This window comes from Urocampus carinirostris, chromosome 11 (genome assembly GCF_059441175.1).
Source record: "Urocampus carinirostris isolate Australia breed hairy pipefish chromosome 11, RoL_Ucar_1.0, whole genome shotgun sequence".
Lineage (NCBI taxonomy): Eukaryota > Metazoa > Chordata > Actinopteri > Syngnathiformes > Syngnathidae > Urocampus > Urocampus carinirostris.
This window is the reverse complement of record NC_142359.1, coordinates 26657809-26669847: the sequence shown is the minus strand read 5'-3', so window position 1 is coordinate 26669847 and position 12039 is coordinate 26657809. Positions and strand designations below refer to the sequence as shown.

Genomic DNA, 12039 nt, shown 5'->3' with positions numbered 1-12039 from the left:
TGATGTAAAATATCCGTCTTTTTTGTTAAACAGGGTATGTTTAAGATCTACCACCTGCCAGAAGACCCCTCGGCCCCCATGCCTCCCCGAAAGTTCAGGAAGCTTCCCCCAAACGGTGTAGAGGAATGTATGGTCCGGGTTTATGTGGTACAGGCTCGAGGACTTCAACCAAAAGACACCAATGGCAAGGTCTGTTGAGTGAAACTGTGGAAAAGAAGCTTTTGATGCATATATATCCTGTCTTTGCTTGAACCCAGTGTGACCCCTACGTGAGAATCACACTTGGAAAGAAGACAATCAACGACCAGGAAAACTATATCCCATGCACTTTGGAGCCCGTCTTTGGAAAGTGTGTTCTGTTCTACCGTACGTGAACTTGAATTGAGCGTATAACTGACGTCCCTGCGGTATCTCACCCAGGATGTTTGAGCTAAGCTGTTCCCTCCCCCAAGAGAAAGACCTGCGCGTAATGCTCTATGACCACGACGTGCTAACCAAAGACGAGAAGATCGGCGAGACGGTCATTGACCTGGAGAACCGCTTCCTGTCCAAATACGGAGCTGGCTGCGGTCTGCCTCAGTCGTACTGCCTGTGGGTGTTTACGTCACGGTACCCCTGGTGTCAATAGCGGGCACGCCTAAACCCTTCCTGTCTCCCTCACGCATGATAGTTCGGGTGTGAACCGGTGGCGCGACCAACTTACACCCAAAGAGCTGCTGTTGGGGGTTTGTGAACGGCAGAACCTGCAGAAGCCCATTTACAACAGGGATACGGTCCTCTTCAGAGGGGTGCAGTACACTGCCGCTGATCTTGGCAAGTTGCCTTTTTTCTGTGGAACATACTCACCTGAGTCTAACAGCAACATTTAGTTACAGCTATGCCTTCACATGTGGGAAAGGATAGCAACAGCCAATTCATTTGTTAAGTGCTCTGTCAATGAAATGAGCATGTTGGCCACTGCTGACGCCAAGACACTAAATTCACCAACCTTGCCCGGCCCTCTAATGCACGGCTCTAACACAGCCAATAAAAAAAGTGCAGCAGTGTTTTTAAATCTTTTTTGACACATTTTTATCAACTGATAAAATCTTGAGGCAGATTTGTTTGATGCAATTATTGGCCTCAATTTAATCTTGAACACTTACTGTGTTTTCACAACTAAAATAATGAGGTTTCCTTCAAAATGTGTGCCGCACCCATGTTTTGTGGACAAAGTAGAGGACACCATGAGAATGTTGAAGGGGTAAGTGTGGTTGTTGATTGTATATGGAAGAGCAAGTATGTGCGTTTGTGCAGAACTTTATAATTTATCAGGTATTTTGCTTTTGTTGCCTGGTGCTACATTCCTTAGCCCCGGTGTTTGATCACGACAGTATTTTCCACAATATCTTTTGCATCGGCATAATTTCTTCTCTTATCGTGCATTACTTCTCACTTACATCACAGAAAACTTTCAATGTTGTGGTTAGATCTCGAAAATATTTCAAAATATGTTCAAAACGTATGCTCTCAATTTAAAGCATTTTATATGTCTTTGAAGTCAGTGATTGCTTTGTCATGATTAGTAATAAATGTTTCCTGTCCTGGTTTTTTTATTAGCGGACGGACAATTGTGCCAGCAGCACCTGGGCCCTATTGAGGAGCATCTCTCGCTCCAAATCCTAAGGCAAATGGGCCTGGTGCTGGAACACGTGGAGACCCGAGCTCTGTATAACCCGCTGCAACCGGACATTGAGCAGGTCATTCACCAGTTCCACTTCCTGTTTAAATCTCATCCTCACTCTCTGATAGGAGTGTTTTGTTCGTCCTCACAGGGGCGTCTCATGATGTGGGTGGACCTGTTTCCGAAGTCTTTGGGACCACCTGGACCGCCGTTCAAAATCACACCACGCAAGGCCAAGAAGTAAAACTACCTTATTTAAAGCTATCTATTCAGGCATTGATTTTAATATACTACTGTAATCCCTTGCTACTTTTTACGTTGCAGCATCAGTAGAATGCAGGTTTGAAATATTTATCTATTTGGAAATCAGGCCTTCCTGGTGTTTAATGGATGTACGATTGCATAGTGCATTTTTTTCCGGTTCTGGACAGTCGAGTAAGCCACCGTAGCCCACCTAAAATTAACTGCTATGTTTTTTCTGTGATTCATGATCATCGGTCACTCATTGCTAAGAGTGGGGACCGGAAGAGAATAGAATAGAATAAAATAGGTTAGAATAGAATAGAATATAAATTTATTGTAATTGTTACAAAATGGGTTGAAAATATTCCTATATTATAGATATTGTAGGATGTTACATACAGTTTTGGGATCGTATTAGTGCAAAATAGTCAACATTGTGCAAAGTGAGCATAGGCATGAATACAATTTTACATCTCTATGAGGTAGTGTGTTTGCAAGAGTTTCAGTTTTTGTGCGGTGTGTGTTAAGGGTGGTAATGGCTCTGGGGAAGAAACTATCTCTGAGCCCAGTTTTGTCAGGCCTGGTGGCTCTTTTTTGCTGTTCTATCCATTAATGGATAGAAAGCCATACCCCCAAGGCCACCGGGCTGGTGGCTTTGGGGGTATGGCGCCCGCCCCGAGACTGAGAGGTTGTGGTTCAAGCCTCGGCTGAGTCATACCAAAGAGTTAAACATTGGTACCCGTTACCTCCCTGCTTGGCGTTCAGCATTAGGGGTTGGAATTGGGGGGTTTGGTCACGTAATGACTCCCAACACCTCAGTTGGGTTGAGTGAGGGGGCTGGGAATCCCCTCCTCTGAATCAATCTCCCAAAAAGAGTCAGAAATGACTCTAGCCACCTCCCACTAGGGGGATATGGCTGTGGTATATATATATATATATATATATATATATATATATATATATATATATATATATATATATATATATATCCATTAATAAGTGAACTGCACTTTTGCCAGGAGGCGCTCCAGGCTGGCTTGAAAAACACAATTAAATTGCACAGTTGTCGTCACTATCCATTATGCCTAGTTGACTATGCTGAGTTCTGAACTGCAACCCTGTAGCCGCAATCAATCATTCCCCGTTGCCTATTGACGCAAGCGATGGCCTGTGGAGGGCATTTTTGTTGAGCCTGGAAGGTTTCTTTTGCTGTTCTGTCCCCCCAAAAATGAACTACACTCGTGCGGTCGCGATCTATTATCCCAAATCGCATATTCCTGCGAGCAGGGACCAACAGAGTGAACTTTTGTTCATTGCCGCTACTTAATTTTCACGTCAAAAGTCAAGTCAAATTTATTTATATAGCCCTTAATCACAAAAATGTCTCAAAGGACTGCACAGGATTACAGTTACAAAATTACACAATTACCTGATCTTAAACTAGCAAACCAGCATGCGGGCAAGGAAAAACTCAAAAACCTCAGTGTGAGGAGAAAAGAGAAACCTTGAGAAAGGACCTCACATGTGGTAATCCCCCTTCCAGGATTGAACAGGGTGAATTACAATTAGCATTACTGTACACAGAATAGTAAACACTAGGTAAGATGAACCTAATATGAACTGCACTCATGTGGTCACTTTCCATTTTCCCAAGCAGCAGAAGGCACTCTAGTTGGGAGGCGTGCCAGTCTAAAATGAAATGGATGGTTTGGGCCGTGATCCATTATCCCTGATTGACTTTTGCTGGGAGAATGGGACGAAAAGTGCGTGTTAAAAATGAGGGGTGGGCTACTTCGCACATTTTCATATATCGCTTGGGATTCAGGTCCCCATTACCCACAATAGACAAGGGATTACAGTATTCCCCTTCTTATTTAGCCAAAGCATATATTTCAGATTATAACTATTCAATATCACATTACACAAAATAATGATCATTGAATATAACAACATAAGACTATTACTGTTCAGAAAATATTAAACAGACGTGATACAAATAAAGTACTCAACGTGGCACACTAATCAGTAGACTCGCAGATTCTTGCTGCGCTGCATCATCTGGAACACGAGTGATGTCATCCTGGATGACGTCAGCATCACCGGCGAGAAGATGAGCGACATCTACGTGAAAGGGTAGGCTTCAAAAAAACTTCACCAAAGGCAGCCTCTGTCAACCCTGGTGCATACGTTCTTCCCGTCAGCTGGCTGGACGGCCATGAGCACAACAAGCAGAAAACAGACGTCCACTACCGCTCACTGGATGGGGAAGCTAACTTCAACTACCGGTTCAGTTTCCCTTTCTTTTACCTGCCCACCGAGCAGCTTTGTGTCGTCGACAAAAAAGTGAGCAAGGAAAAGGAAGCCAAGTAACGCTGTCAGTTTTTTTTTCTGGTGTTACATGCTTGTCTCCATCTGTAGGACCATTTTTGGAACCTGGACAAAACTGAGTCCAAAATTGCTCCCAGATTGACCATTCAAGTGTGGGACAATGACAAGTTTTCCTTCGACGACTACCTCGGTTGGTATTTAAACACATTTGTGAATGTTTTGTGCATGTTGGGAATTAAACTGACAATCCTTCCCTTGCTGCTGGCACCTTAAACTCCATCCACACTTAACGCCATTAGCATGGGGAATTTGGCGTTGACGCCATTGGCTGCAGAAAGCCATCCCTTGCACAGCTGAAGCCATTTTCAGCTGCACTTTTTTTTAGCTTTACTCCAAGTTGTCTTGGTCACAGGTTTTTGGATCATATAGCAATACAGGGTAGCAACTATCACAGTCAAACAGCAATTACCAAGACGAGCACATATTTATTACCATCCCAAAGGAAAAGACAACTGAGGGCTGCGTCACGTAAAATGTAGTGTAAGCTCTGTAGTTGTAGACGAATGTGCCAGGGCACTTAAAGAACCATACTGTGGAGGACAGGGAAGATTGCAACACAGACGTGAGGAGTAGAATTATTCTGTTAATGTCAATTAGAGGCCTAAAAAGATCAAGCCCAAGCTGGGCCGTGGGCGCAGTCGGCCAAAATCACGCTACCTCACAAATGAAATAGGAACATTTGGGTTTGCTTCAAGCTTTGTCCCTCAAATCAAGTTAATTTGTCAGGCTCGGGCCGGGCCGGGCTTTAATACTCGCGGACTGGGTGTCAGCTCCGGGCCTAAGATCATACCTCTAATGTCAGTGGTGGTTGCCAGCAAGAGCAAATTTCATTTGTCTGTCTTCGTTTCTCGAAGATTAAAGGAATCCCCAAAAAACTGGACAATGACTCTGATGATGCAAAAAGGGAAATATAGCGTGTTTGATCAGTAATTACCACTGCTGTTTAATTTTTTTCTTTTGTTTTTTTTTTGTAGTCGCCAGTGTATCGGGCATTTGTTTGTCATCGTTCCCTGAGGATTCAGTGGAACTCCAGTGTCTGGACAAAGACCCCGATGACACAGAAAGGGAACTGTAGCTTGTAACTTTGCTGAACCCGCTGTTCAATTCAGAAGTACAAATTCAGGACTTTGCTTGATTTGTTGGTGAAAAGACTAAAATATTGTTAGTACATTGAAAACATTAGATAAAGTAACATTAAAAAACAGTTTTGCTCCATTTTTAAATCATTTGAATGATGTTGGCAAAAACAAAAAATAATCCTGTTACCTTTGTAAAACTACAAATTCATCCTAGTTGACATTTAATTTGTCTTGGCTAATTTCTGAAGCTCAATCTCTCTTGCAGTGATGTGATAACCTCGTTCCTTTCTTTTTCACCCGACCAAGCTATCAATTCTATTATGCTCAACCTGGACGCCCCACCAACCAGTTTTGTCAATTAACTGGCCGCTTGATTTTTTTTTCTTTCTTTGAAAAAGAAACGAGAACGGGGAAAGCGAGCACGGGGAAATGAGGAATCCAGATTATGATCCGTCACCATGTCAGTGCACTGCAGCGTTTCCTGTCGTTCAGGTTTATTCGGCCCCTTAGTCGGCGCGGCGGCGTGGCCACCTCAAAGCATTTCTTCCATTCCAGCCTGTCTTCAGCTCATCAGTACGACCGCTGCCTTTCTTCATGCTCCTACTCGTTGCGAGGGTCAGACATTTTCCTAACGTCGGAATACCCGGCAACGCTGGAAAAACGTTTCCAGCGGACGCTTCGTCTCCTTCCAGTCGTTCATCACGCCACAATGCCTCCATATTTAACGTCACTCCTGATCAAACTGCACTAACGTTCACCTCGGGATCCCTCTAAGGTCCCTAAACACGGAAAAAAGGGCTGACGCTGATCTCATTTTCCTTCATAATCCTTAAAATCATCCAAAACGGCTTTGACCTTTAGAGGGAGACACATTTCCAAGTCGAGGCGCATTAAACGCCACACCGCTCGATGGCCATCTTGGAAATTCCTGTGGCGAGCGAACCGGCAAACGAAAAAACATGAGAACGCCATGATATTCTTACAATTTTATGACCACCGTTCATCAGTCACAACTCAACATTTTCTGTCTTTTTCCTTCGTGTCATTTCCAAGAATGTCTTGGTAAAGCCATTATGGAATTGTCCCAGGACAACTAATCCTTTCCTTACCCTCAAGTCACCTGGTGATGGACTGGTAAATCCATTGTATAGACGGCGCAGGATAACTGATCCTTGCCTTGCTCTCAGGTCACCTGGTGATGGACTTGAACCGCATGCTTCGTCCTGCCAAGTCACCGGAGAAGTGCACCCTGCATCTTCTGGAGCAACCGACCGAACCACGGGTCTCTCTTTTTGAGCAGAGGACCGTGAAGGGCTGGTGGCCTTGCGTCCGCCATCAGGACGGTCAAAAAATCCTTGCTGTGAGTCACCGACTGAACCAAATCTATTTCGATGGACTAATTACTTGGTCCATTTCTTACGTACCATGCTAAAGCCTTAAACTCCTTCCATCCCCTTCCCCTCTTACACTACCAAACCTACCTCACAGACAGACATGATACCTTAGTAAGTATGGAAGTATGTTCCTTTGGAACCCATTAAGTAAATCCAAGGAACCGCAAGGTTCAGTTTTCGGCCCGGTACTTTTTAATTTTTATGCTTTTGCTTGTCATCAGAAGACACGGCGTCAGTTTCCATAGTTACGCTGATGAGATCCATCTGTACTTTGCCATGTCCCCTGATGACACAAGTCCTAGATACCCTTTTTAAACACATTTTTCGATATGAAGTCATGGATGGCGGAAAACGTCCTAGAGCTAAATTGGGGTCAAAACAGGTCTTAGTAATCAGTCCTGAAAATCAGAGAACGGTTTACTTTTAATGCAAGATGTTAGACCTTTAGAATATGTTAAGAACGTTATTTTTGACTCTGAGCTTTATGTTTCCCACATATCAAAAATATAACTAAGATTGTGTTTATCATCTGAAGAATACCGCCAGAGTCCGCCCATTTCTCTCTCAGGCAACATCGAAAAGAATATGGCTAGGATGCAGCTATTGCAAAATTCAGCACTATGTGTCCTTGTAGGGGGGTGGGATCCCATGACACCAGTTTTAAAATCTGCATTGGCTGCCCGTGCGTCAAAGGATGGATTTCAAGGTGCTTTCACTTTTTAGAATAACCCAATTCTTATTGGTTGTTATTAAAAATAGATCGTTTTCTGGGTTGTCAACCAAATAATCCTATTTAGGGGTTTGTTTTTTTACAAAAGAACCAACATGCTTAGATTTTATGCAATACAGCCTGATTTTTCCCCCATTTTTAATGAAAATAGGACCCCATTTTTGGTTTTCAGACAAAATGACTAAATTTTTTTGGGTAGTCTTAAACAAAATAACCTAGTTTATAATAATAGGAGGTCAGTTTCATTTCTGTCTGTTTTAAAGCCGAAGACCATTTTGGGTATTTCAAAAGAAAATGAATCAACTTTACCTTTTTGTTTAACTTGTAATTAAACATCTAATAGTTAAGGTTTAAAACAAAATGGCCCATTTTCGTGGTAATTTTAAACAAGAGGACCCAGTTTACTGGAGTTATTTTTTGCGATTATAGGCCGGCTGTTTTCTAGCTTTTATGAACTAAAGACATTTTTTGGTATTCCAAAACAATGATTCACTTTCAGAGGTTGTTATACCTCTAAACAAACACATTCACCCATTTTTGGATGGTTGTGTTTTAAAAAAGTTCATTAAATGCTTTTACCTAATGTGTGGTGTTTCTCGTAGGGGAAGGTGGAAATGTCTTTGGAGATTTTGACAGAGCAAGAAGAGGAGGAGAGACCAGCCGGGCTCGGCCGGGATGAGCCCAACATGAACCCCCACCTGGAGGAACCGAGGTAGGTGCAAACATGGAAAACCATGGAAAAAGAATATAGTAAGGCAGGCAGTTTTTGTTTTTTAATGATTTGCTGTTTTATTTTTTTCAGGCGTCCTGACACTTCCTTCCTGTGGTTTTCATCCCCTTACAAAACGCTGCGCTTCATTCTGTGGAGGCGCTATAAGTGTTTCATTGTCCTCTTCCTGGTCCTCCTCCTCATCCTCCTTTTCCTTGGCGTCTTCCTCTATTCCTTTCCGGCAAGTTTGCAGATATTTTTGGAATCATTTTCCTCATTTTCTCAATGATCCCTCATTTTTTATGGGGTTTGCAGTCCAAAAATGACCCGCGATAGGCAAAATCCACAAAGTAGAAACCCTTATTCTTTTACAAGTAAGGCACATCAAGGTGTGGGTGTGATGGGTGTTGACGCTATGTGATATTTGCCCAGTGCTCTTGGTGTCAAAGTCAAGAAAGCCAATGAAGCGTGGGTAAACGGCGGGGGTAAATGACTGTTAGCCAATCAGAATTGACTGTTAGCCAATCAGCAAATCACAAAGCCAGATGAAAGTCCTCAAAGTAGTGAAACTGTGAAAAATAAATGCCGATATAGCAAGGGATTATTGTACACTAGCCAGTAATGAAAAATCAAATGTTTTAAACTATTGGAATCAACTTTCTATGAGAAGTAGACACGGCTGACTGACAAATATTGAGTACAAATAAGAACAACCTTTACAGCACTGGGATCCATTGCTATGTCTCACTTCGTACCTCAGTGCATCGAAAAATATTCTGCTATCTGTTATCCCCAATTGCATATAATTGCGAGAGGGCTGGCAGAGTTCATTTTAGTTTTAGCCTTCTTTCCACCAAAAAAGTGAACTGCACTCATGTGGCCGGGCCGCTTTATCCCCGATCACACATTATTTATGTAGACCCCTTCGGGAAATTAATTTGCAGAGCGTGCACCAAATGACTAATTTACAGCCCCTGGTATTCCCAGGCTGTCTGCTATCCAAGTACTAAGCAGGCCCGACCCTGCTTAGCTTCCTGAGATCAGTTGCATATTGCTGCAAACTGGGACAAAGTGCACTTTTGTCAGGCCTAGTGGCTCTTCTTTTGCCATTACTGTATTTCCAACCTTTAAACCCCTGGGCAACCACAATCCATCACCTCTAATCCCACATTGCTACGAGTGGGGACTAGCAGGAGGCAAGTTGTTGGGAGGCGTGTCGTTATGGCCCACCTAAAATGAATTGCATGGTTGTGTCCATCATCCATTATCCCTAGTCGACTATTGCTGGTATGGTGGCCAAGTGATTAGATTTGTGTCATCTCTGTCAGGCTCTTTTTCTTTCTTTCTGCTGAAAATGAACAGCACCCGTGTGGCAGCGATTCATTATTCCCAGTGGGGCGCATGTTAAAAATTGGGAGGGTTACTTCGCGGATTTTTGCATTTTGATGGGTTCTGGTTTCCATTAACCGTGATAAACGTGGGATAACAGTATTGTCGACTTTACGGCTGGCCATCAGATAGCAGTATAAAAGTCATGTAGACAAGAGTTCTATTTTGTCCCACCTCTGGCGGTCGTACGTGGCTCAAAGAACCGTAGTTAAATTCTTAACTTTCCTTTTATTCAACAGTTTTTCATTTTGCAAGTTTTTTGCTGCAGAAAATGAACATATGCCCTTGAGGTTTAAGTCATACTACATAGCTGTTGAAAATGTTCTGGAAATGTTTCACCCTCTAGCTACATTCTAAGTAAATATTCAAACAGCATTATAAAATATCAAAACACACTTTCCAGGGCACGGTAGGAAGTGATTCCCATCACAACCTGTTGGAATTTTAAATATTCTTCCCTCGTCTCTCGTCCTTCAGAACTATGTAGCCATGCGAATGGTTGGCCCGTTCGGACCGGCCCAGGCTGCAGAGTGACCCAGAGGTGAACGGTCCCATCTGAAATCCAGGTCACGGCTCACGCTGCTATCGTCTGCGTCACGCCCTTCTCCCGTCTCTCATCTCGCTTTCCGTTTCATGTGCGCTCACGCAGCGAGGCGGCCGACAAAAGCTGAACGGCTGCCACCGAATCGGATTCTGATGTAGCGAGCTCCTGCTGCGACTTCTCCGACTCGTGAGGAGGAAAACTTCCAAATGGACTCGTTATTCTCTTTGAATGCCAAATCGTGAGCACGGCCGCTTTTACGCAGAGTTTTCAGATCCATCACTCCTTTTTTTATTTTACGTGTCATTTGGGCAATTTCTGCATTCATTTTGTTGACAATTCTGTCTATGTAGACTTCTTTACCCTTTAATTTAGAGCAGACCCAAAGGTCTGTCAAAGCAAAATATTATAATTATATTTTTCTTTTGAGAGAGAGAGAGCCACACCATATATTTTAAGACAAAATTAAACAAAACTGCCGGAAAAAGGTCAATTCTACAGTGCATTTTATTTCACTTTGCGAAATTTGATGATTTGATAAAATTTTGAATAATTATACCAGAGTCTGTGTCCCATATCAATATAGATATACCATTTAAAATGTGTCTCTCTCCTGCAGTTATTCAAAGAGTGTTGAGGTTCATTTTGACTGTCATGTTTGTCCTAAATAATGGTTTCAAAACCAAGTGCAAGCAAAATGCTTTTGTAAAAATGTCACAAAATACTGCAAACGAGGATGCCAATGCATCTAAAACAGAGAGAAGAGGTGCTTGCGCTATGTGTGCATAACTCAGCCCAGCTGTTCCGCTCACCCAATCAAATTGTTCTGGATGTTCTGGTGGCATTTACGGTTTGTTCTGTGTGTTTTCATCCTAGTGTCTCAACAGTGAACATACATTGTTAAATGAGCTTCCATATTAGGGATTCCGTGGCAATGCACTGTCAATGGGGTCTGTTGGTGTGACACTGTGATTGTAAACTGTACTTGAGACTGCGCTTTATATATATATTGGATTGAACCATCACAATTGTAGCTTGGTCTTCACATGTTATAGTGTAGTCTTTGCACATTACAAATTTGGAACGACAAAGAGAAAAATGGCATTAGCCTAAATTTTTACCTCCAAACCATATGTACTCATGAAATGAGCCATATCTGGCTTGCCTGCCATAGTTTCCCGACCTCGGGTTTAGAACCATGTTTGAAAATGGCAAACTTTTCCAATCTCTTGGAAACTTGTACCAAAACAAATGGTGGTCTCCTATCTCCCAAAGGGAGTTGAATGCAAAACTCTACGGGGTGTTTCATTTCGTGTTATGTCTCAATTTCTGAATTGAGAAATTACATGTTAAGCCTGTGTTTTGATTTGGGAATTTTTGTGGATTAATTTTTGCCCCTGTAATGAATAAATCATAGAGACGAACATATTGCTCAAAATCATCTCACTTATTTTGTCTTTTCCAGTTATTTGCGTCAATGTCCATTTTCTTTGATGTTCTGTTGATGTGGCTCGATTTCCTCTTTGATTTCATCAAATTATTTCCCCATTCTCACTGCCAGAAAATTGTGTGCTATGTAAGCCTCAAATTGGTACAAAAACCATGATTTAGAAAAAAAACTATATTTGACAAATAAACAAAAATACATGAATTATAGCATAAACATGCTTTTTTAAAAAAAATACCCGTAGGTTAAAAAATTGGTATTTCTTTTCCATAACATGAGGCTCACTTTCAGGGAGCTAAAATGATTGTCTGCAATCTTACCTCCAAAACCTAAAACTTTGTGAAAAGCTGGGCAAAATAACGAGAAGAAAAATGGTAGTTTATGATCACGTTGAGTCTGTGTAGTTTGTATTCATACTCTTCGTTTTTGGTTGCACTACACGATACAGCAACATTT

The 12039-nt window shown here is 42.2% G+C and overlaps 1 protein-coding gene across 2 annotated transcripts in view; it reads left to right on the top strand.

Annotated features, from left to right (window-relative positions):
• Positions 1 to 11734, top strand: part of dysf (dysferlin, limb girdle muscular dystrophy 2B (autosomal recessive)) — a 53608-nt gene extending 41874 nt beyond the window's left edge. For both annotated transcript variants that reach the window (XM_088346806.1, XM_088346807.1), the window contains 13 exons: positions 34 to 189; positions 258 to 349; positions 421 to 591; positions 671 to 813; positions 1600 to 1739; positions 1815 to 1903; positions 3944 to 4039; positions 4108 to 4249; positions 4325 to 4424; positions 6561 to 6733; positions 8100 to 8209; positions 8300 to 8447; positions 10073 to 11734. In XM_088346806.1, the coding sequence (XP_088202932.1) occupies positions 34 to 189; positions 258 to 349; positions 421 to 591; positions 671 to 813; positions 1600 to 1739; positions 1815 to 1903; positions 3944 to 4039; positions 4108 to 4249; positions 4325 to 4424; positions 6561 to 6733; positions 8100 to 8209; positions 8300 to 8447; positions 10073 to 10129 (1617 nt within the window). In that variant the 3' untranslated portion in view covers positions 10130 to 11734. The remainder of the gene's footprint in view (positions 1 to 33; positions 190 to 257; positions 350 to 420; positions 592 to 670; positions 814 to 1599; positions 1740 to 1814; positions 1904 to 3943; positions 4040 to 4107; positions 4250 to 4324; positions 4425 to 6560; positions 6734 to 8099; positions 8210 to 8299; positions 8448 to 10072) is intronic.
• The last annotated feature ends 305 nt before the right edge of the window (positions 11735 to 12039 follow it).